At 40.5% G+C, this 26,136-nt stretch overlaps 1 protein-coding gene across 2 annotated transcripts; it reads left to right on the top strand.

The window, feature by feature from the left end:
- On the top strand, window positions 1-25,737 carry GRTP1 (growth hormone regulated TBC protein 1). Of its 2 annotated transcripts, none has more exons than XM_061626698.1 (8): window positions 1-135; window positions 6,427-6,578; window positions 11,068-11,226; window positions 15,601-15,725; window positions 20,905-21,001; window positions 24,433-24,605; window positions 24,728-24,913; window positions 25,397-25,737. In XM_061626698.1, exons 3-8 carry the CDS (start codon window positions 11,121-11,123, stop codon window positions 25,484-25,486), a joined length of 777 nt encoding a protein of 258 aa, XP_061482682.1. In that variant the 5' UTR covers window positions 1-135; window positions 6,427-6,578; window positions 11,068-11,120; the 3' UTR covers window positions 25,487-25,737. The 2 variants fall into 2 exon arrangements, with proteins under 2 accessions (XP_061482682.1, XP_061482681.1); XM_061626697.1 differs by lacking the exon at window positions 1-135 and adding an exon at window positions 142-634 and having other exon boundaries at window positions 25,397-25,736.
- The last annotated feature ends 399 nt before the right edge of the window (window positions 25,738-26,136 follow it).

Here is a 26,136-nt window from a genome sequence, read left to right as displayed (position 1 = left end):
AGTCACCCAGGGGCGAGGGGCGGGGAATCTCTTCAGCTGTTCCCATAAGCTAGCCTACCTCAGGAGTAGTTGGCTGTCCTTAAGGAGGCGCAATTTAGAGCTCAACTCCCGGTGGGAGGCATAAACAAACTGAAGGTAAGAACTACACACACACACACCCGCGGCAGGAAAAGGAGTGGTATGAAAAGCTCGGGGTAGCACCCCGGGAAAAACTCAGCGCGCCGTCCCGTTCCCCTTCTGGGAGCCGGGAGCAGCCCGTGAAGGGCGACGCGGCTGAACTTTTGCGCCAGTTTCCCGTCTCTTTTCTTCTCCTCCTCCTCCTCCTCCTCCTATCCAATGCGGACGTGTTGCTGCTGCGCTCCGCATGGACTGCCCTGTTGTGGATTCCCAAAGGCACTTTGCAGCTGCTTTGCCAACTTCAGGAGCGCTCTAGGAGCGTGAAAAGGAGAAGGCGCGCCCCCTCTTGATAACAGCGGTGGGACCCGTCTCCAACGAAGGGAGAGGAGAAGAAGGCCAAGCCGGGTGGGGGTTAGACCATTCTGTGCTGGAGGAATCCCGAATACTCCCTTTCCATGGAGGAGGAGGAAGAAAAGCGGCGAGCTAAGCAAGAGGACCGGGAGAGCAACGTCCACAGGTATGTGTCGTGTCCTTGTAGAATGTAGAGCACTCTTCGCTTGTCTCCCGCATTTTGTGTGTGGGGTGCTTTTTGTTTTTAAAATTCATTTTTTCTTGGGTTGGCGTTAAGTGGCTTTCCAGGTGTATCGGTGAATGTAATATAACAGGAAGTGTGTTTTTTTTTAAGAGTTTGATTGGGATGTTATAAAAGGGCCACAAGAAAGGAAAAGCGGCACACTTGTTTACGTTTTGGGTAAATTATCAATGTTGAAGCACCCCTTTCCCCCCAATCAATGTGCGATTTTTAGCAAGATAATGTTTGCATTGACTGATTTCCCCTTTCGTTATTGAATTCACAGTGGGGCAGTCATTTCTGCCCTTCAGGTTTCATTTGGAAAACGATCACTTAAGGAAGGCAATGTTTGTACGACTGTTTTATTCAGTGGACTAGCTAGTTACTCTTAATTATTTTTTCATAATTAACTTGCAAAGTCCTTTTGAACTTGAAGTTGACTTACCTCTCTCAGATATTCCCATAATAAAACTAATTGCTTGTTGACTTGATTATTAATAGTTTAAAGCTACCATGCTGAACACACTCCTTTGGGAAGTTTAACAGATATTTTCTTCCTGCTTTATACTCACTCACTTGAAAATTAGTTTATTTCAGTTCTTAACATTTACTTTTAGTGGTACCTTAATTTCAAACAATAGATTTCTAATGTTAAATTTAATTGGTTTTTGAAAAATATTTCCTTCCCCCATGGTATTGTCATGTAGAGTGTTACTAAAGTTCTTATTGTGTAAAATAATATTTAAATTATAATGGACTTAGTCCAGAAAGGCAGCCTAAATAATTAAAATAAAATGTCCACATTCTTGTAGGATTTATTGAAATAACATGTATACTCCATAAATACAGAAATATTAACAATGAGTATGCAGAAGTTGGTAGTAGACACTGGAGAATATGAGAAGGCTGAATACTGTCCAGATGGAAGTTATGTTTATAAATTCCCTGTAGCTATAAAGGCTTCCTTTCTCAGTGGAATCTCTGATGGATGGATGAGACATCAAGGATGGCTGATTAGTATTTCCTTCTTTATCACCAGACAGTGGCTAATGCTACATAAAACTATAGCATGAGGCCAGCCTGATAGGACAAAAGCTCCATCTTGTCCAGCATACTGTACTCATGGTTACCAACCATGGGAAGGCTGCAAACAGGATCCAAGGGCAACAGTGCTCTCCGCACTTGTGATTCCTACCAACTAATATTCAGAGACATACTGCCTCTGATACTGCTGCATTCTTTGTTCTGGTGCCCTTTGTCAATACGGCAGAGTACAGTTATAAATTTTTTTCCACACAAATCATATGTGGAGATTGGCATGTTTGAATGCTTCCCCACCAACAGGGATGAAAGACCAAAGAAAGTGTGGAAACATGAAGTGTAAGTTACAAAGAAACACAGTGTAACACTTTTTTAAAAAATGGTGCAGCTGAGAAACATATTGTCCTACTGGTTTAGTCCACGAAAGGCTTTACTGCTTGCTCTGCCGCATGTCTAAAATGGACCTAAGTGGTTTGGAAGAGTACTTTTTAGAATTATGCTGTTATCCATAACTATACAGCCACAATAGTGGCTGTATACTATAGCCAGTGGGGACTTTTCACATTCCGACATGTTAAATTGAAAATACCCCCATGCTATTCTGATGCTTCCCATAAGCTCATTGCAAAACAAAACCTTACAAAATTTATAGTCCTGAACTTGGAAAGGCTTGCTTAACAACCCTCTCAATTTTCATGGTGATACACAAAACAGTCACAGAGAATAGACAGTTCAAAGTGTAAAAAGAGAGAAAAAAACCCCAGAGCCCTTTTGGACTTTTTTCTGTCAGAGTTCTCATAATCTGTTGAAATTCATTAAAAATCAGCCATGTTCACAGAGTACCTGTAATCCTAATACTGACCTTGCCTCATCTTCTGCAGTTTAAAAGTTTAAAAAAATGCCTGGCTGATTTTTAATTAATTTAAGAAATTTTGCATTGAACTGAATGATAATGTTGGGCATGCTCAGTAAGAACCAACTGTCGGTGTTCCAAAAGCCAGACTCACAGCTGCTGGGCTTGCCTAATCAGGGGGCCACACCCACACCAGACTTTAATTTCACTTGAGACAGCCATGGCTTCCCTCAGAGAATCCTGGGAAGTGTAGTTTGTGAAGGGTGTTGAGAGGAGACTCCTGTTCCACTGAGAGAGCTTCAGCAGCCAGACTGGTTTAACAGCCAGACACTCTGATTGAAGTCTGTGAGGGGAACAGGGTGTCTCCTAGCAACTCTCAGCACCCTTCACTAACTACACTTCCCAGGATTCTTTGAGAGAAGCCATGACTCTCCAAAGTGAAATAAAGGCCTGGTGTGGATGTGGCCAGGGGCAGTTTTGGTTTAAATTTGGGTGGGAGGCTACATGTGCCTGCTGTAGAATAAAAAGGTGGGGGAAAGGCTGAAAAACAGTGATACTGTTCACAATATTTTCCTTTTGGAAAAGAAAGGGGCTTCCCTCTGCCCAGTGCCCACCCACCCAATCTCCTCCGCTCCCCTCCCTGACCCTCCCCCAGGTCAGTGTTTGACTATGATCTGGGAGACCAGGATTCGAATCCCCACACAGCCATGAAGCACACTGGGTGACCTTGGGCCAGTCACTGCCTCTCAGCCTTGAGGAAGGCAATGGTAAACCCCCTCTGAATACCTTTTACCATGAAAACCCTATTCATAGGGTCAACATAAGTCAGGATTGACTTGAAGGCAGTCCATTTCCATTTTCAAACATGATTGCACAGAAATAAATCCCATTGAACTCAAAAAGTATGCTAATGATCAAACCCACCCTCCCTTCTCCTCCCTCCTATCCCCTCCCTCTTGCCCCTTCCCTCCCCCTTCCTTTGCCCCTCCCTACCCATCCCCTTCCTCATCCCCATGGTCAGTTTTACTTATCTTAAGCATGATTGCACGGAAGTAAATGCCATTGAACTCTATAAGCATGCAAATGATCAAACCTGCCCTCCCCTCCCCCTTCCTTTGTCCCCCTCCAATACCCTCTTTCCCCTTCCCCCTCCTCCATGGTCAGTTTTTCCTATCCAAACCATGATTGCATAGGAGTAAATCCCATTGAACTCAATAAGCATGCAAATGATCAGACCTGCTTTCCCCCTCCTTCCCCTCTCCTCTGCCTTCTTTCTCCTCCTCTGCCTTCTTTCTCCTCCTCTGCCTTCTTTCTCCTCCTCTGCCTTCTTTCTCCTCCTCTGCCTTCTTTCTCCTCCTCTGCCTTCTTTCTCCTCCTCTGCCTTCTTTCTCCTCCTCTGCCTTCTTTCTCCTCCTCTGCCTTCTTTCTCCTCCTCTGCCCACTCCAGCCCTCCCTCCCTCCCGCCCAGTCTCTTTTACCTATCCTAAGCGTGATTGCATGGGAGTAAATCGCACTGAATTCAATAAACATGCAAATGATCAAACCTGTTCTTCTCCTCCCCTCCCCCTCCTCCCTGCTCCCATCCCAGTCCTCCCCTCTGCATTTCTTCCTCTCCCTCGTCCTCCTCCTCCCCTCCCCACCCCCTGTGGTCAATTTCACCTATCCTAAGCATGATTGCAGGGGAGTAAATTCCGCTGAACTCAATAAGCATGCAAATGATCAATCCATTCTCAGCAAACTTGGACAGGATCCCCTTTCTTACCTCCCGGATTAAAAAGCAGGGAAATTCACTAATAGGCACGTTACCAAATTCTTCCAAGCTACACAGCAAATGGATTGACCAACCCAAGTGGTGTTTGCATTTTGACAAATTTGTAGGGCAGTCCAGAGTCTCAGAGAGGAGGTCAGGTCTCCTGCTCCCCTAGTGCATTCACTGTAGCTGCACAATTCCCCTGCTTGTTAAAGTTTGATAGAAATATCTGTTGGCTATAGGTATGATCTTAAACCGCAAAGTTTTTTGCCTATTAGTGAATAGCACATACGTTGCTACAGAATACTTGACAAAGACATGGCTTTTGTATCTGATAGTTAAATGTATAATGCACTTGTGCTGAAGTGCTGGGCTTTCTAAAACTTGTGTAGTGGATACATCTCCTGCACATTTAATGCACGCTTGGGTTCAGTTGAAACCAATGGCATTTAAGCACTTGCCCCTGTTGCAGACCATATCTCTTTAAGTACATTATGAAATAGATATTATTTCTTGGTTTGGCTATGTATTCAAGAAGCTAATAATCAGTGGCTAAAGGGAGCTGAAAATGGGGGGAAAAATTTCTGATTGACCTGGTTTGTGTGTGTATGTTCAATCAATATTGTTCACATAATAGAGCTTGATGAAGTTCAGAATTTTATAGAAAGCACACAGTGACCTGAGAGGGTCTTGTCTAATCCGCAAGGGTTCACCATCACTAAAATATGTCACCCTGGGCTCCTACTAGGAGGAAGGAAAGGATATAAACCTAATAAATATAATACAATATCCAAGATTTCCTTGTCTGAAAAAAACATTACTGATTCTGAATAAACCTGATTCTGGTCACTCTGAAAAGATTTCTGAGTTTTAACAAGTACTAATAAAAGAGAAATAATAATTCAGGATTAAATCACAGAAAATTTCTAATTGGGCCACAAAGTGTAAATGGTCCATTAATGTACCAGTCACACAAATATAATTAGAATGGTAAATTACCACTCTTTATAATATTTTATATGCAGTATCTCAGTAATTTGTACAACAGCCCTGTAAAGTTGTATATATCTCAGATAGTTAGGCTAAGAGAACAATGGATTGCTTCTGCCCCCCGAGTGTATTTGTAGTTGAAATAAAATTTGATCTGAGAATATCTTGGTTTATGTTTTTAGGTACCTACTCTCTTGTAAGATTGTTTCCTTAATTGCTTGCTTCTCTACAATACCTGTAATTTACACAATGTCTTTACAGCTTACACAGGTTGACTCCAGACTAGCCCTTCCATAAACAGAAACACTTCTTCTATTTGGAAAATAACACATATGCCTATTATTAAACAAATAGCCAAAATATGTTTTCAAATGATACATTGAGCATTGCACATAGTGTTGCCATGAAATTATTATTATTATTTATTTAGATCATTTATATACTGCTTATATTTAAATAAAACTCTAAGAGGTGTACAACATAAGTCAAAACATTTTAAACAGCAGATACAAAAAAGCCACAATCTATAAAAATACAATTAACTTGCTCTAACATCCCACTAAGAATGCTTGAGATCAAGCTGGTGGCTGGCTTATTAGGGTGAATGGGGCACTGCCCCACCAATTTCACTTTGCCCTCAGCCAGCCCCCACTTGCTTGCTTCTTACTTACATTCATTTCGGTGCATAGCACTGGCTGTCAGCTTCCTCCCCCTCCTCAGTGTTGCCATTGTAGACTCACCAGGGAGGACGATGGGGCAAAACTATAATTAGTTTGCTCTCCCTGTCATTTGCTCTAGCTCCACCTACTGTTGGCCTCTTTGCCTTCTGCTCTACCAGTACCAATGAGCACCAGCCACCGCTCCCAAACCTAATAGGTGTTAGCTAGGTGTCTACCAAACTGGAATCATCTTCTAAACTTCCAGAAGGTTTATTGAGTCTTTTCTGGCATTGGAAGTTGATGCATGTTTTCCCTTCTGCCATTTTTAAGTTAAACATTTCCTTCCTCTAAGCTGCCTTTCTGAAAAAATAACTTTAAGTGTATGATGCTTATATAACTACATAAATCGACATACATCCGTACAATAATTTCTTTTATATTGCAGAGTAGATCCATATGGATTTGAGAGGCCAGCAGACTTTGACTATGCAACATATGAAGATTTTTTTTCTAGGTACCTAGTGATACTTACTAGGAGAGCAATTAAGTGGTCCAAGCTTCTAAAGGGTAACAGTGGCATACCAAAAAGTTTAAAAGGTAAGATTCCAGTATTGATGTAGGATTTCTTAACAGAAATATGAAAACTACACTTTGAATTTAAAGATACCTCTTCTTTGCTGTTCCTTGCTGTTGTCTCCTTTCTGAAATCTTACTTGAAGCATTTTCAAGAGGTTTTTTTTTTTAATGTGGTGTCTGCCCTATTTTCAGATTTATTGTAGTGCTAATATTTCATACACACCACCCTGGGCATTAGTCAGATTTTTTTGGACAAACAGTGCATTCCTATACATATCTGCTCAAACTTATTTTCCAGTGAGTTCAGCGTGGCTTACTCCCAGGTAAGCAGATTTAAGAATGCAGCCCAGTGATGGAAAAACTTCGAGGGTAACCCTTATTTTGGCAGCTGATCATGTATACGTTGCTTTCTTTCTACGTAGGTTTTGTCCTTGTAAGAAAATCTGTTGGCTACTTCAGACGTCTGGTAACCGCAATTATTTGTTGCAAACCCAGTACAGCAAGTTGCCATGAATAGAAAATCTCTTATTTTTCTCTCTAACATCATTTTCCTCCCCCTCTGCATTTTCTAAACTGTGGCATATTTGGAAACCTAGATTTTCAAAGTAATTCATTATAAAAGCAAATTTAAATTCTGAATGAAGGTACATCAATGTGTTGCTTCAATGGCAATAGTGTTGCACTCCTTTTAAGAAATAAAATGAGTTTAACTTTGTATTCACTAATGCTCAGTCAAAAGAGGGTCCTTGTGTTTGTTTGTTTTTTGCAGATTCCCCCCTGCTGCAGCCCCCATGCCACATCTTGTACTGTACTAGAAGGTCTCCAACACTTGGGAGCAGATTTTCAGGGGTTGCAGAGGGCTGCAACAGAAAGGGGATGTGAAAGAATCGCATTCCATCAACAAAACTGTGGTTGTAGAAGGGGGAATCCATGCTTATGAGATTAAACTCGCTCGGTTTAAGAGAGATGTATAGGACAAAGTTTGATGATGAATCATGAGGCTGTCGCTAATTAAAAGGTTGTCACGTTTGCATTTGGATAGCCTTCATGGATTGAATAGGAAAAGGGGAATTCAGAGAAGAATAAGTTACACCAGACTCAGAAGAGGGTTGGGCGAGTTCATGATTCACTGTTTGCCTAACAATTGCAGTTTACCACTTGGATGGTAACAAGTAGCATGCAATTATAAAGTTGACCTGTAGATATAAAACTGCTATAACCAGTTAGGTGAATGAACACCACTAATTGGTGGTTGTTTCTCATAATTAGGCAATTAGCCAATGGTAGGGCCTAATTGGGATGTGATTAAGCCACACAAGGACGGCAAAATATTTGAAGGTTATTCTGTGCCTAAAGACTAATTCTTTAGGTGGCAGTCCTCAGCTTTCTAAATTTCAGCAATGTATTCTGGGCACTCAGGTGCTTTCTGGGATTTTCTCAGCACTGTGATAAGCTTGTGAAGTTTGGTTTCCATTTAGAGTAAAAATAAGAATTCTCTCTTTAAAAGATTCACTTCACAAGTGCACTTGATAAGGTTTTAATTTTGTAATATTTAATGGATGTGGTTAGAAATTGGCTCAAACCCAAGTAGAATAGTTTGAGATATATTTGGGTCCTCCCTTTCCTGAATCAATCTCATCGAGTTCCTTCAAGTTTAAGATGGAGTAGCATAATAATAATAATAAACACTCAAAAAAGTAAGAGATTGTAGAGTTATGCAGTGATAGGCTGCTATTTGAGAAATGGATGAATGGTCTCCAGAACTTACTTTTTTTCATTAGAGGACTATAGCTCTGCTGTCATAGTGACAACAATGTTAAGGGATAATGTGTGTTAAGTCACAGAGCTGCTTTCCCCTTGCACTGTCCACCAAAGTCATAAGGCTATCTCTGTTTGCAGTGTCTGATTTAACTGTGTTTCAAGCTGGCTATAATTTCAAAATCAATAGCCGTGATGAGAAAGGGTCAGCTGCAAATGCAAGAGACATTATGGAAACAATATTCAAACATGGTGCTATAAATATCTACATGTTATAACATCCCAGGAAAAACAGATTCCTCCCCTCCACCGATCCACTTTATTAGATGAGAGTTGTTTTGCTTTTGGAACGCCTACAGTATTTTGAGAGTTGAATTAATTTATTGTGAAATCATAGTGAGATTAAAATATTCTCAAATAATGTTTGAATTAAAAAGGATTTATTTTATTTAAAGGACTTTTTGGCTGCCCTCTAGGTAGCTTCCAAGGAACAGATAAAATCACAGTGACATTTCAAATTCATTAAAAAGAACAAAAATGCCATAAACCTTGTGAGCAAGAAATACAAATTAGGCAACCCTCAGAACATTTTTTTTCAGTCCAGCATAAAAATAATCACACATTGCAGTAACCTGCAAGTCTTAACAGTACTCTAAAATCAAGCAGCAATGTTAAGAAAATCATCTTTGTTATAATCCAAACTGAATAGATGGGTCTTCAAAGCGTTTTTGAAAGTTGGCACTGATGGAGGCATTCATACATCCCACACAATGGGAAACTCATAATAGGAGCCAGAACAGAAAATTCCTCATTTCTGGTGTCTACCAGTCTAGCTGGTCTTATTAGTGGGCCAATGAATAGGGCTTCCAAGGCCATTCTTGAGTCACAAGCATATTCATGCTGGTGAAGGTGTCCCTTCTAATAACCTGGCCATTTACCATTAGGGCTTTAAAGGTCAAAACCAGCACTTTGAGTTGGGCCTGAAATCACACTGACAACCAGTAACTATATTATATAATAAATAGTCTAATGTGAAGCTTTATGCTGTAATTTTGAAGTTGTGTTTTTACCTGCTCTATTTATTGGATGCAGTATAGTTTTAACCTGCACTGAGATCCTTGGATGTAGGGCAGGCTACAATAATTACTTAATAATAATGATAATAATAATGTTCTGACCATCTCCAAGCAGCACCTGAGCAGCTATATTCTGTATCAAATGAAGTTTCTGCCTAAAACATAATGAGAAATGGATCTACCTCACAACACAGCCCATGATATTGTTTTTGGAGGGGTGACCCTGTGTAGAGAGTTTTCTGGGCTCCTTCGGGAGGAAGAGCAGGATATGAACTAATAATAATGGGTTGTAGGGGGAGGGGGAGGAGAAAGATTGGTTGTGCAAGCTTCCTTCCATTTGCACAACCAAAGACGGATGAAGGGATCAAATATCTGTAGGATATGTCTTCTGCAAAAGCTACCTTCTTCCCTCATTCTTTTTTAGTTCTTTAATCCTGATCTGTTGGTTCTAGCACTAGTAGTTGTTTTATTTCATTTGTTAAGGTGCAATAGGCCATTATCCTTCAATATGGCTATCTTTTTCTACAGCAAGACAAACTTCGCAGACATTGACTTGGGGCAAGATGTTGTACTACTATAGCTGAGTCAGAGCTTATACTAATTGTTGCTACTTATATTAGCCTCTGTGCCCCCATGCAGATATGATGGGGCTATCTGCAGTGTAGAGAAGCAGGAAAATAGGAGATTGCAACTACCCCTTCCCAGTAAGCCCCCTAAAACCCTTGACACATCAGATGGGTGCTGTCTCTATTGACTTTTCAGGGCCTGTTGAAGACCCTCCTTTTTCAACAAGCCTTTTAAGAAGAGATCTTTATCCTAGTCTGTATCTTTATGGGATTTGAAACTGTAGGACATATGGAATTTTAAATTGTTTTTGTTCTACTGTGAAATTGCTTTGAGATATTTTATGGGAAACAACTCATAAATGGAATCAAATAAATAAAGTAAACAAAACTCAGCAACCTGGCACCAGCTAACGATTGCACTACATGCTTTTGTCAGACCTGGTGTAGCATAGAGGCTAAGAGACTGCGATACTACGAGGCATACCGCATATCGGGTTCTTGTAAGGCCTGCAACTACATAATGAATGTAAAGCTCTTTGGACCATTTAAAGCATTATTCAAATATTAAATATTATTATTCCTAAAAAAAGAGAGCAGCACATAGTTGCTTGCTGTTGGCCAAAGTGGGCTGGCAGTGAGGGCAGCTGAAGGAGTACTTGTCTTTTAGCCCAGCATAAATTTGCCCAATGGCTTCAGGATTGACGTGACCTGGAAACCATTGGTGGGAATGGAAGAGCCTTGAGCTTAGTTTGTTGCATTAGAAGCCCCCACCAATGAACATAAGTAAGAGCTGGAGGTACAGAGGGTACACAATAAATAAATAAAACATTGTCTCTTTGCCCTTCCCCATGATACACACAAAGTGCCTCTCTCAGGATTTTTGGTTATCTGAAATGTTTTGAAGCTAATACTTCCCCCCCATATTTTATCTTGTCACTGAAGTTTTCTGCCTTTTTCAGTAAGATCACCCAGATGTTGGTTTATTACTCTTCTGAGGAATTATCAGCAATTGTTAAATCATCTTTATGACCCTTCACTTTGGTGGGGTTTTTTTGTACTTTAAGTATCCAAAAACATGTTTTAAATAATATAATTGTGTTTTTTTTTTAGTGAAACGCTATATCAGGAAAGGCATTCCAAATGAACACCGTGCACTGGTTTGGATGGTGACAAGTGGCGCTCAATCCCACATGCAACAAAACCCTGGATACTACCAGAAATTACTTGAGGGAGACAAAAATGACAAACTGATGGATACAATTAAGACAGGTTAGTTCTAAACATATGTGGTTCTTCTATCTCATTGTTTACCTGTAGTCCAACATTCCATGCTTAGGGAAAGGTGTGGGAAATTGTAGCCTTGTGCAGGGTTATGGAGCCACATGAGACTTATTGCAGCCCTCTTCAATAATTTGTGTCAGTGGGGACCGTTGTCTTGGCAATTCTGGTGCTTATTCTTTTCATTGTATATAGCTCTTTTCCTGTGCAAATGGCTTACTTGGTTTGATAGACATGTTTCTGTCAATCAAGTGTCAGTACTATTTGTAATATACAGCTCAAGTTTCGGGTCCTGTAAGTGTAACTAGACACAGATTCTAAAGTAAGTTTAGGATGCTATAAATGATACTTTCAGAGTGAATTTTGGAAGGATGGATAGCTGGTGATACTTAGTTAATGTATGGTTATTCATCTTCAGAATAATGAGATAATGGTTCTAAATAGTTGAAGTTCATGTTGTTCTGTGCTAACAATACTAGAGAGCTTATTAGGAGGAGTCTTTTGTAATTCTTTGCTTTTTTCTTTTTAGACTGGAAGTGTGTTGTAATTGATTACTCTCTTTTATAACGATTCTGGTAGACTTTGAATAGTTAACTTAGGAAATAAAAATAGGGATTTTGCATCTAAATGCCGTAAACTGAGATAGAATCGCTGCATCAAGCTACCACAAAGCTAATGTTCTAGGTAAGCAACTATGGTGATAATTCAAGGTCATTTTAACAGACTGTTGGGATCCCCTAGACTAGAGGATAATCCCTGAAATCCAAGGAAATAAGAAAAGACTCCTCTGCAGTCCTGGAGAGATGCAATAGGATGCTAAATCCACAGGCACGTGTCAAATGAAGCACATATACAGTCTTGTGGCATTTTTAAAAGGCCAGCAGATTTATTGTGGCATTTCTTTTAGCCTTTCTTTTAGGCATCTCTTGAAAACTGAACCTGTTAGACAGGCCTTTGTAACATGAATTTCTCTCTAACCAATGCAGTATTTATTGATGGTTTTATTGTTTTAATGATGTTTTTATTGGTTTTTAATTTTTACTGTGTCTTGCATGTTGTAAGCAGCCTTGATGTACTTCTATGAAAAGTACTGCTTATAAATACTTTAAATAAATAAATAAGCTTTTGTGGGTTATAGTCCAGCTCAGATTTGTTTAGATACAAGCTTTGCTGGATATATACCCACAGTACTTTGCCTGCATTGCTGTAAAATGAATCCTGTATATAAAAGATGGCCAGAACAAAACCAGGACAGGGCTCCTGTTCCTTTTAATAGCTTTGGGGGTGGAGTGGGAAAGGGGGGGATTTCATCTGCACCTGTATAGTGAAGGAACCCTGTTCTTTTTCTGCATGTGGCTACCCTAATCTTGAATATTCAAAAGTATACTCAGTTTCAAAAAAACTCCAAGTATGACTGCTGGGTGGACTAAGGAAAAAAAACAAACAGGTTCCTTGTACATAAATGCTACATGATATGCTACATAGAACTCTTTCATAATGTCTGCATCTCTGTGTTCCCAAAGGGCACATTTGCATTGTGAATCCTATTTATTTATTTATTTGTTTTTTCTTATATTTACATGCTGCCATCATGGAGCCCAAGGCAGCGTACATATGGTTCCTAGGTAACCTGCTATCCAGGCACCCACCATACCCAGACCTTCTTAGCTTCAGCATAGTGGCGGCCTCATGTGCCTTCAGACCATACCCTGGGACTTAGTCATTCCAGCAAATAATCTGAGCCCTTCAAGAATTGAGCTTTGGCTTCCAGGCATCAATTCCTTTATTTGTGATGGCACACTTTAAAATTGTGGAAGTAGTCACTAGGAATGTGCTGATCTGAGCATAAAGACCTTGTTCCATGCTTTGGTTTTCCATTTGACTGCATCTCCAAGGACATTTGCGTGTAAGGTGGCCAGATGCAAAAGAGGATAAAGGACTTGCACCTTGTAATAGTTTTATAGAAGAGGGTATAGCTTGCATGACATGGCAAGGAGCCCTTTTATATGAGAAGAAGACACCTTTCTTGAGATGAGAAGGGGAAAGAATTACCTTGTCTTCTGTCTGTGACCCACCTCTTCAAAACACATGAGGGGAGAAGAGGCTGGGCAGAGAAGGAAATTTCCTTTCCCATCTCTCCCCTCCCCCACTCCAACTCTTCTAAATAGGTTAAAAAACTAAAATGTGTTATTTATTCATTTATTTATTATTTGATTTATATCCCACCTTTCCTCCCAGCAGGAGCCCAGGGTGGCAAACAAAAGCACTAAAAACTTTAAAACATCATAAAAACAAACGTTAAAACACATTAAAACAAAACATCTTCAAAAACCTTTCTTAAAAAAAAGCTTTCAAAGTATAGTTAACCATACAGCTAACACTGCAGAAGCTTGCGACAACGGATGAGGTGTTTTTTTTTTACATCATCTCCTTAAATCCTCTACTGTTATCTATTACCTCCCACACTCATTTGTGTGTTGCCATGTTGCTGTTGTGATGGATGAAAGTATGCCATGTATACACACTGGATCATACTAATGTATGTGGAAGTAAGTTCATGAAAGGCATTTCACCTTCAGTTTACTCGGTAAATTTACTGTATGTGGTGGTGACAAGAATGATCCTTGTTGGATTGGGAACCACATGCTCAAGATGGATTCTTGCGTGTAGCGCCGCCCTGGGCTCCTGCTGGGAGGAAGGTCGGGATATATATCAAATAATAAATAAATAAATAGATAAAATAAATGTAGTTCCATGTAGCTATCCACATCCAGCATGTGTGTGTCTTTGTGTGGTTTCAGTCTCTAGGCTGGGATTACAAATACAGTGCTGACCATATGTCAGGCACTGCTGCATTTCTATTGTTAACTATCCTTGTGTGTTAAAGGAACAACTGAATTGTCATTCCCTCCAACAGGCACCCCTTCTGTCAAAACCAGCAGCTGTCACTATAGTTTTGAACTCGGGGGACACTGGATTTAATTCATTGTCTTTTAAGATCAGAATTCCTTGACTTACAAAAAATAACATATCATTAAAAAAAACTTAATTCAAGCAGAAGGAAGTAATAAAAATATTGTAACACATTGGCTATTCAATTATGGTGTTTTAAAAAACTATAGAAAAATATTGGTCTTAAGATGTTTAAACTAGTTTAAAACAACTTCTTTTTTCTTCAGTACTAATGTTTAGGCTAAATTAGACTTTAGATTGCCTCATGAAAGAATAAGTGTTTTGACATTCAGCCTAGTCACAGATAAGAGGTAGAAGTAAATAAAAACGAAATAACATCAGTGTGCATTTCTGTACTGAAATTGTCTTGTTCTTTTTCTTTCACTTGCATAAAAAAGGAGCATGCTCTCCAGTTGTGACTCATTCCCACCCCCCATTGAAGCATTAGCAAAATATCATGTTTAGAAGATCCTTTAAAATAAACCAGTACAAAAAGAAAACAGCCAAGCCAGTTTGGGGATTAACCCACATATGAATTGGGCAAAGCATAGTTTTGTCCATGTTAAAATCTACAGTGTTCTATTTGTGAGGTCATCTTCACCTAGAGCTAATAGGGCAGTACAGGTTTCAGTGAGATCATTGGTTTATACAGTATTTCATCCTTGGCTATATTTTTATCCATCTTGTTATATGCCCATAGGTTAGTCTCTGTCTTGTTTCTTTAATTTTATTAGGGCTGATAAAAGCTTTCTTAACCACTGTTATACTGATGTACTTACCAAGAAGTAAAGCTCACTGAATTCATTGGGAATTATTGTAAATAAACATGTTTTAGGATCAGGATGCAGGGATACAATCAAGTGCATATGGCCCAAAGATTTAGAAGTGTTTTATGCATATGTGCCTAACTACACAAAGACTAGCCATACACACACATTACTCATGTGTACAGCATATTTAACTACAGATCAGAGTGGGGCTGTGTTTGTAGTCTTCCACCAGGTTGTTTTTTTAACAACTGCACATTGAGCACAATTTGTATAGGAAGGTTGCATGGGTGACCCAAATGCATGGAGCCCGTAGATGCTAGGAGGTACTTGCACATTGATTTTTCTATAGAGACTGCCATGCTTAGTGTGCCTGATGTAAAAGCATGGCCCCACTGCAGTCTGTATTTGAGCATTCCCTACACTCAAGTAATGCATGCATAGGGCAACTGTGATCTTTTCAGTAGGATTCTTAGGCAGTATTGTTGAGCAATCCTATGGCATGGAATTCCAGATGGGTTTTTTTTGTCATCTGTTGGGATCATGAGTGAGTTGACCTCCAATATAATTTCAAATCCCAAGACTCTGTTCCATGAATCATACTGCTTTATAGATATCTTTTAAATAGTTGTTTCCTTTATTTTAGACATGAATAGGACATTTCCAGATAATGTAAGGTTCCGCAAAACTGCTGATCCCTGTTTACAGAAGACACTCTACAACGTATTAGTGGCATATGGACACCATAATCAGTCTGTGGGATACTGCCAGGTATGGAACATTAAGAATGCAAGTGTGTGTTTCTTCTGAAGCAAAACCATTTATACTACTTGATGGCAATGCAAGATTCAAACGATATAGATTTCATGCACTTAATTGTCTCATAGTTGCATTTTAGTCTTACTATAATATCCTAAATTTTGGGCACACTTTTAAAGTTAGTACCTTCCAGTTTGCTTTCTTCATTTGTAGCTTTCTAGCCCTGTCCAGAATAGCTTCTTGACTGGCACTCAGAGCCTTCACACCAGCTCTGGAGCTGCAAGGTCTCACATGTCAACATTCCTAGAAATGGTGTGCATAAATATATGCACACCATATATTTATTCCAGTCAAACTCTGAAAGGCCAACTTGCCCTGCCCTCCTGCTCCCAAGCATCAGAACCTGCAAGGTGATGCTGGGATGTGGGGGAGAAGGAAGACAACCAAGCTCAGAACAAGGGGCACTCACAGCATGCAACGTGGTATGCACCTAAGGCTGTTACCTTCATTGTTTTCTGGCATATCAGATCAAAACTTTGTGAAATATTATTGACTTCAAAGGACTGTGTTGACAAATAATCAAGCTGAAGATAGTAAGCAGAGGCCAAAGGATTCATTTTAGCCACAATGATGCAAACAGCACTGTTTAAAACTCACAAGTGTAACAGAAGAGCACTAAAGTGAACTTTTGGCTGACATAACGGCACACAGATGCTATGCAGGGGCAGTGTGGGAGCAATACTGCTGGTGGTTGCAGGTCCAGTGCTGGGTCTGGTAAAAAGGCTAACATGAGAGGACTGGATGTGTCTTTGTACTAGTGCAAGAATACTTGACCTAGTAGCTGCCTTGTAGGTACAATAGTGTAGCGTCTGGCTGTAAATGGTTTTTCCATTGTAGGAACTGTAACAGGGATGGAGAACCTGTGGTCCTCTTGATGTTGTTGGCCTCCTCCTCCCATCATCCCTGAACATTGGTTGGGAGTTGGAGGACAATAACATCTGGAGGGCTATGGGTTCCCCACCTCTGAGTTAGAGGAACCATTCCAAATCCACCTACCTTTCCATCTTCTTGCTGGATGGTGGCCCTAATTATGACGAGAGCTGCCACTGTTCACTAAAATGCATTGTTAAATCAGAGCATCCGTTGGGAGACCTTGTAAAACAAAAATTAAGCACTTCTTAAAAAGAAGGCAAAGCCTTTTCAACTAGATAAAAGACAGTGTGCTGAACAGGGGGCAGATTACAATGCTTTCAGCCCTTTTCAACATCCACCAAGTACATGGTACATTACATGTGTTTTTTGTGTTTCAGGACCTTGCTAATGCTTGTACTATTAATGTCTCAGATAGTTAGCTTGCTAAGAAACATCACTGTGAACTTTCCCTTAAGAATTAGACAGTCTTGCTTTGCTATTATATGCTGCAGTGTTAGTACTACTTTATGCTGGCATATACGATTAGTTTGCTCCATGAATGTCTCCTGAGGGGCAGCCTTTTGTGTCTGTTGCAGTGCTAAACTCTGTCACCATGGTTGCTATTGTTGAGCAAGTTGGCAGGATAAGGACTGAAAAGATATCCTCACAATAAGAGGGCAAATACCCCAATAACATAGAACAGTTTGTTTTTTACATATAGGGTGGGGAGGGAATTGAAAACAAACCCTTTGAACAATGCCCATTAGACATGAGCAGATGGTTATGAATTCTTGAAATTTAAAAGAACAATTGGTCTTATTTTGCATTAACTGAAAGGTTAGTTGTAGAAGAACTTCTAGTTTATCCCAGTACCGTCAGTGTTGGGATTATTTTTTCTTCCTGCTTGAGACCAGATGCATTGTTTATTGAGAGATCCTCATTTTCTGCCATGGAAGAGGATAGTAAGAAGAATGATTGATGAAAGGAGCAGGGAGGTTTCAAAAGAAAAACAGGAAACTGAAGATGCATTCAAAAGCTACCTTGAATGAGTGCAACTGATACTAGTATTCATGAATGTTTAAAAACAATTTTACAATTTACACACTTCCAATTTCTAGACTAGCAACTGCTGTGAGTGTGACTAGGTGTTACTCAGTTTGTGAATTCATGGTCATGTGTTTTCAATAAAAGTTGCAGAAATATTCACTAAAAGGCAAAAAAAAAAACCCTTGTAGTTTAAGAACGTACCTATAGCCAACAGATATTTCTATCAAACTTTAAAAAGCAGGGAAATTGGGCAGCTATAGTGAATGAACCAGGGCAGCAGGAAACCTCCTCTCTGAGATATTGTACTGCCCTACTAATTCGTAAAAATGTAAACAAAATTTGGGTTAGTCTTTCACAGTCCAATCCACTTCCTTTGTAGCTTGAAAGAATTTGATGACCTGCCTCTGAGCAGTGAGTGATGGCAACACCTGCAATCAGGACTGCATCTCCAAATCTGCCTCCGATACCCATCTAACCAAGTTGGCTCAGAAGGAGACCATGGTTAACGGTATCAAAAGCCACTGAGAGATCAAGTAAGATCTCCCTCTGTCCTTCTCCTGATCAGGGCGACCAAAGCCTATTCAATCCCATAACCAGGCCTGGACCCAGACTGAAGTGGGTCAAGATAATCTGTTTCCTCCAAGAATACTTGCCACAACCCTCTCAATCACATCCCCTAAGATGGGGGATTTGCGACTGAGCGGTAGTTGTCACAAACCAGTGGGTCTAGCATGAACTTTTTCGGGAGTGGTCGGATCACCACCTCTTTCAGGACAGCTGGGATCACTCCGTTCTGCAAAGACCTATTGCCCACACCCTAGATCCAATCAGCAAGCTTTAATGAGCCAAGAAGGGCAAGGGTGGAGAAGACATGTTGCTGGTTGCATCGTTGCAAGCCTCTTGTCCATGTTGTCAGACTGCATCAACTGAAACTGATCCCAAGACAGCAGATGTTGCACTGGACACCTCACTGGGGACTACAGTAGATGTAGATGGGGCATCAAGATTGCTATACCATGGCTATACCTCCCTCTATCCATGATCACTGCAATTGGGTTAGCATCAACCATTCACAGTGGGCCTCTGAAGGGTCTAAAAGTCCATTTCCTGACCCTTGACAATACAAAAAAGCTCCACTGGACAGCTACTTGATGGAGGCAGAGAAGTGGGTCTTCTTTGCCACCCTCACCACCACACAAGCATGGTTATGTTTTCTCGTGCCTCATTAGCCTCACAGCACGTCTTTTGCCACTTGTGCTCTAGCTGTCATCCGGCCTGTTTCATTTCCCTTAGTTCACTAGTGTACCAAGGTGCAAACCGGGCTCCACAATGCCGGAGTCCAGCATGTCTTATTGTTCCACAGCGTGACAAGGGCTTTAACAGGGTCACCTGCTCTATCTACTGGCAACTCCCCCAGGGCATTCAGAAATCCAGTGGATTCTGTTAGTTTCAGGGAGTGGACCATCTTAATTTGTCCACTATCCCTTCAGGAGAGGATTGGAGCCGTAAGTTTAAATTTCACCAGGAAGCGGTCTGATCACGACAGTGGGGTAACATCCATCCACCCCCATATCCAGACCACCCCTTCTTCCATCTGGAGCAAAAATCAAGTTGAGGGTATGCCCTGCCCTATGTGTTGAAACGGTGACAACTTGAGACAGCTCCATGGTTGCCATGGAGGCCATGAAGTCCCAAGCCAGAACACTAGAGACAGCTTTAACCCGGAAATTAAAATCACCCAGGACTATCGTTATGGGCTCCTCCATTACTACAGCTGAAATGGCCTCTGCCATCTTGGTCAGAGAAGTTTCTGGGCAGCAGGGTGGAAGGTACACTGGCAGCAACCTTAGTTTACTGTCTTCTTGGCCAGACACCAGGTGCAGGCCCTCACAGCCAGCTCCAAGACAGAATGGTTTCCTGGTGACAGAGATGGAAGTTGTACAGTCCACAGCAACCCCTCCCCCCTGTTCTTGCAGCCTGTGCTGGTTTTGCACCAAATATCCAGGTGGGCAAAACTGGGTCAGATCAACTCCCCTCAGCTCACCCACCCAGGTCTCGGTAATGCACACCAAATCGGCACCCTCATCCATGATCAAATCATGGATGAGTGTGGTCTCTTTGTGTACGGATCTGGTGTTAAACAACACACAGGCCAGTGGGCACAGCAGATGAGCAACCAGGAACCCATCCATGAGAGGAGTGGGTGCAAAGAACAAGGTGTAGATAGCCTCGCCCTCGTCTTCCGTGGTAGCTCATTGTCTCCTCAGGGCTATACCTCCCTCTGCCCATGATCACTGCAATTGGGGTAGCATCACCCATGTCCCTCTTTTCCAAGACTCCTCCTAAACACATGATACAGACACAACAAGGCCAACCAACAAAACCTGCCAGGAACCGTTATCCCAGTATGCTTCTGAGAGAATTGGAAACGAACAGACCCACCCAATAACTTTCACACAGGGCACATCTACGCTCTCCCCGTATCACACCCAGGGAGGGACAGCCTTCTGCCAGTTGCAGACTCTCACTCTGAAGGCATCTGGTGACTTTCTCCTTTCACACAGTTCTGCACAGGCTCTCATCCTGTGCAGGAACCACACATGTGCCTTACACCCTTCCCCCTACCAATCTACCTTAGATTGGTTTTAAAATAAAAATAGAAGGGGGTAGCACCCATGCCCTCAGGACTCCCTAAGGGGCTCCCCTTTGGAGTTGCTCCTTTGGTGGTGACCCTGGCAGCGGCAGACCCGACTACCAAAGGCTGCCAGGCTGTTATGCCCCCTGACCCAGCCAGGAGCTGATGCAAAAGGCTGCAAGATTGACTGCAGCCTCCCCCTGGATTCAGGGTCAGGCAGGGAGTGCCAGTCCTTACTGCACTTACCAGACACCTCAGCTGTCTCAAGATAGCAACCTGGCAGGGGGGCAAGCAAACAAGCAAGCACCTAGATGGTCAAGTACTCACTCCCAGGGCAGGTCTTCTTCAGTCTCCCAGTGCTGTAGTCAAAGTGGCCCAAACATAATTTTCCTTTGAATGCAGCTTCAGAAGTGTTTTAATTCTATCTGCAAACACAAATGGCTTCTTTACATTTTAAAATTTGATTTTTCATCAACATTAATTCAGTGGGGTTCCCCCCACTTGCATTTTATTATCTTGGCTCTGTTAGGATTACTTTTCTCAACATGAAATCAAGCCAGAGCTTTTAGATAGATAAATTGTTTATTTTTATTTTAGGGTATGAATTTCATAGCAGGCTACCTGATTCTTATTACAAGGAATGAAGAGGAGTCCTTCTGGTTGTTAGATGCTCTCATTGGTCGAATATTGCCTGGTATGTCAGACTCATCAATTTTGTCTTTGTGACACACTCATTTTCTGTGTTTGAAGGGTACTAAGTAGGAATGACCTTGCTGATCAAATGGATAGTCTAATCGTATAATATTGTAACTTCAGAGGATGACTCCAAGTTTCTAAAGTTTTTCTAAAATATTCTTGTAGAAGTGGACACAACAACCTTGTATTTACATTTAAGTGGCCATGTATATATAAGAGGCATTTTGAAAGATGGATAATAAGCGTCTGTACATTGTTCTTCTTAAGATAAATATTTAAATCTATAAAAAGTCAGGAAACTGCATCACCCTATATTTCTGGATATTCTTTTTTAATTCCTTTGTGGCAGAGAACAGGGTTACAGAGGCTTTATAATCTTTATTCCTTATTCCCTGTAAATCTCATTACTCTTTTATAAGACTAGAAGGCAACTGAAACTTCATTTATGTGTTATAAAAGATCACATACCAAGACTCAAGCAAATCTGGCAAACCGAATTCTGTTGAACTATGAGTACTAAAAGCCTACTCTGGGTGCATAAAATACTTCATCCAACAATGGGAGCACGCATGCACAATCCTGTGCTGCAAAATAATCTGATAGGGATCCCATGTGCCTTGTCTTAGGAGCTTTTCTTCTGTGGGCACAGCAGCACAAGTGCGGTTTTCAGCTGCTTCTATGGCTCTCTGAATTAGAGGTGTATGTTGGGAGATGAAACAGTATAAAGAACGCTACCATCCAGAACATTGGGAAATGCAAAGTTAATTACAACTGGGATAGGGAAATACTCTCTTAGAGCACTTTCACATGTTTAAAAAGAAAAAATGAAATAAAAGCGCCTTGAGCTTCAGTTGTTTTGTAATGCCAATGTAAAGCCTATGTTGGCCAGAACGCACATTTGAATTGCCTCTCTCCCACTTTCAGGCTATATCATAAATTGCATGAGAGGCTCAAAAGCTATTTAACTCTTGTGGGAGAAAACAGTTTGCATGCTGTATTGCAAAGTTAATACAGTTTAAGAAATTTGTCAAGATTGCTGTGCAAGAATTGCCTGAAGAGCCTTTCAAACTAATACGTGAATACTAAAACCACTTTGGTAAAATGCAGGTTTGGCACTTAAGGGAACTAGCTTCATTGTGTCTCTATTGCAGCTGTGTATTTTGTTTTTTTGTAGTGTTGAACGCAACTCACCTAAGCTATGACAAAATCTATCGCCTGAAGTGTTTCATCTATTTCATGACTTAAGGCTGGTTACTCCGAGAATGGAATATTCTAAATCTGTTTACAAGCTTTACAACTTGGATGTCACAGGGCCAGTGTGAATGCTTCAAATTTTAATTGACCATGATTGATGATATTAGAGGAGATTTGAAATGGGGGAAATGGTAAGCAAAGTAATAACAGAAGGGAAAGAAGTAGGTAACATAGGACATTGGTTAAGTCTCAGGCACTTTCATAGTCAACTGATGGTTAAACAATCCATAGAACGATTAGGTTTTTTTAAAAAAACGGGACAGTTAATTTTAAGCTTTGATCCGTGCCAGAAGTCAGTTACCTTTATTTCCCTCTGATCACTTTAGAGCTGCTGCAGGCAGGTTATTCCATTGCTCTCAATATTCAGTGTCATATTCAAAACAATTATTTGTCAGTGAAATGAAATCTTAAACCTTTCCTTTGAGCTTCTTCCTAGCACATGAACAATGGCTTGTTGCTTTGCACAAGTTAATGTCTCTGCAGCTTAAGCCAGCCCATAGAATTGGATATATTAGTCCATTAGTGTGTAAATGAAGGACAACTTACACCTTTATGAGATGCCCCAACCAATAAAGATCACCATCGTAGGCCTGACTCTAGACGTCCCTGACTTTTTAGGTGGGTAGCTACCACGTGTAGGTCCTCCTTAATGGTGGTACCTTGGCTGTGAAATTCCCTTGCTGGTGCCAAACTTGATCATCTTTCAGCATTAGGTAAAAACTATTCTTTATTTCTGTTTTTTTAATTGATAAAATGGCTCTTGAGGGTTCTGGTGCTATTTTTTTATCTTTAGTTCTTCTGGTTTTTTGATTGTTGTGGTTTGATTTTAAATATGTTGTAGTAGTAAGCCAGCTTGAACATTCTTGTACTGAAAGGGCCTTCCCTCTTTCTCTTTTGTTAATATTCTGTGTGGAACAAGGCAGACTCTGTGGTGCTGGAGAAAAGCCATATAAGCACTGGAGCACAAATTAAGAATACTTTTAATTTCTGGTTGACTTCTCTGATCAGTTTGCTTACTGTTTTCTGATCATGAACAGGTTGATTCAATAATATTGTGTGTAACCTCCGTCTAGTTTTCTAGCAGCTTGGAATGATGCCCTGCTATTTTTGTGGGGAGCTTTAGCATTCATTTTCTGCTCTGGTTTCAGAGACTGAAAGCAGCAACTGCTGTTCCCTTTCAACAGATCAAATGATTACAGAAATGTAGAACTTCCTGCCTGGTGACTTACGCCAAGTCACAGAGCACCCTCTGGAGGCTTTATAAAAGAAAATCAGTTAAATTTGTCTTGTTTCTTTCAAATATATGTAAATAGGGGAAATTACTTGAGGTGGAATGACTGGAATTAATTACCTGCCGTTTTGGGCCACTTGCCCCAAAGTTGTAATAGTGGCATCCGTTTCTGTAGTCTTACATTAGGAACTAGCTTGGAGCAGTTTCTATAGGGTTTTCAGGCAGTATCCCATCTAGGGACCCACAAATGTAGTTTCCGATGACTAACAGTGATCCCAAAGCCTTTCTGGCAACCATCTATCCCTCCTTTCCCGTTTTCTGTGCATCTGGCAGAACGTAAGGGTTGAGAGGAGCTATGTACTTGTGTACATCACAAATTATGGTTGGCTACCAAGGCCAGCACAAGTTTATGGAACTCTCTTGTGACCTGTTCATGATGAATGGTGTAATGATGAATGGTGAAATAACTGTCTAATAGTGCCATGTGCCCTTGGAACCATGTTTCAGTTATAGGTAGGGTGTGAGATATATTTAAGGATAAACCTGGGTAACACATACGGTGCCTGGTCTACTATGCATTTGCACAGCTAGAACTGGGCCTGCTCAAGCCAGGGAACACACATTCTGACAAACATTACAGTTGCTCAACCCCTCCCAGTTATAGCACAAGTTGATCTCTCTAACAGCTGCCACAATTGGTGGGGCTGAGCCTTTTACTTTTTAAAAAAACAAGTTGAATGGTACCTTTTATTGCATAAGATACAAGCCATGTACAAATCTTCTGTAACTTTTAAAGCCCTTTACTCTTAATAGGAAAGACATGCCACAGTTTACCTTTTGAAAAATGTTATTTTCCCCTCCCCATATACTTTTTTTAAAAAATTAAATATTAGCAATTGACCTTTTTTGTGATTAGCTTTTGTTTCCCCCTTCCCCCTCTAAAGATTATTATAGTCCAGAAATGATGGGTCTGAAGACAGATCAAGAAGTTCTTGGAGAGCTTGTGAAAATGAAAGTTCCAGCCATTGCAGAGTTGATGGAGAAGCATGGTGTCATGTGGACTTTGGTGGTGTCCCGTTGGTTTATATGTTTGTTCATTGACATTCTTCCAGTAGAGGCAAGTGAGAACTTGATGGTATTTTCAGCTGTGTGGGTTTTTTTGTTAGATTGTCCAACTTTAAGTGCATGGGCTTAGACATGCTCTAGTTATGCCTTTAAACAAAATTCTGTCTTCTACAGACTGTACTTCGAATTTGGGACTGCTTATTCTACGAGGGATCAAAAATAATATTTCGCGTGGCCTTAACACTAATTAAGCAACACCAAGCTTTCATTTTGGAATCCACTAACTTCCCAGATATCTGTGAAAATTTTAAGCAAATCACCGAAGGGCCGTTTGTAACAGAGTGTCACACTTTCATGCAGGTGGGTGTCCCATGTTTTAGAAAATTATAAATTTGCTAGAAAGGCTGTGGACATTGGTAGCCTTCAATTTTTTTTTTGCTGTAGCTGTTCAGTGTATTACTTCAGTGTGAATTTTCATAATATTTTGAAATTGGGTTGGATGCAACCTCTGTCTATGGTTGATGCTCTATGGAACCTCATATAAAGCTGCTCCAGAGGATCAAGTTTCCCTATAGAACAGCATGGGAGGTAGTGCTTGAACCTGCAGCTGGCAATTGTCAAATTGCCTCTGTTCTCCAATGAGAACTTCCACTGGCTCTCTGACTGCTCCACAAACAGCAGAACCCTTCTATTCATGGAAGGGCAAGTCTGGATCCAGTCTGTTGTGATCATGTTTCAAGAGACTTGAATCATGAGAATAATGGTGTGCAGAAAATACACCACTTGTAAAAAAAATGATAGTGCCCTGGTTTATACTAACAACTTTTAAATTCTTAATTCTAGAAAATATTTACAGAGCCTGGAAGTCTGAGGATGGCTACAATAGACAAACTGCGAGAAACATGTAGAGCAAATGTGATTGGTCAGACATAAATGGACAATATTTAAAATAGGCAAAATACTGCAAAACTGGGTACATTCCTTCTCTTAATTGCACTGATGCACAGTTTCTTCAGCTTCTATTAGTGTTGACATGACCAATTATCTCCACCCTTTCCTTGAACTGGGTAATTTGTTTTTTTTTTGTAAAAGCAAAAACACCTTAATTTCTGTGCGAATAAAATGTGTTAACTTTTTTGAACAAATGCACGGCATACTTTCAAAATATTTTGTAATATTTAAATACATAGATTTATAAATATCAGTATGAAAATACAAAATAAATTTTATTTTGAAATTTCCTTTTCTTGGATCTACATAGTGAAATGTGCCTGGGTCCCAGTACTCTCTTTAGTAATGGATAAGATTTTTTTAGAAAACTGAGCTACAATATTCTCTTCATTTGCCTCTGTGCTGTGTTGACTTGCCACAAGTCACTAGTGTGCCTGCCATTACACTTTCCACTATACCAAGAGTTCCCCAACTGTGGTCCCTTGGACTACCAGTGGTCCTTCAGCCTCATTCAGGTGGTCCATGGCATGTCTGTATTAAATGTTCATAATTTTTCATTGTATTTTATTGCTTTGTATTTCTTACATTGCATTTTATTACAAGAAATAAAAGAAGCAATAAAAATAAAATGG

Source organism: Rhineura floridana, chromosome 5 (genome assembly GCF_030035675.1).
Source record: "Rhineura floridana isolate rRhiFlo1 chromosome 5, rRhiFlo1.hap2, whole genome shotgun sequence".
NCBI classification, from domain to species: Eukaryota; Metazoa; Chordata; class Lepidosauria; order Squamata; family Rhineuridae; genus Rhineura; species Rhineura floridana.
Note: the sequence above shows the minus strand (reverse complement) of the source record. Positions and strands in the feature narration are given on the sequence as shown.

Bases quoted from the DNA above. Each gene is read 5' to 3' on its own strand.
- GRTP1 (XM_061626697.1), top strand. From the start codon at position 573: ATGGAGGAGGAGGAAGAAAAGCGGCGAGCTAAGCAAGAGGACCGGGAG. The intron at 635-6,426 runs GTATGTGTCGTG...TTTATATTGCAG, and splicing joins CGGGAGAGCAACGTCCACAG to AGTAGATCCATATGGATTTG. The intron at 24,914-25,396 runs GTGGGTGTCCCA...TCTTAATTCTAG, and splicing joins AGTGTCACACTTTCATGCAG to AAAATATTTACAGAGCCTGG.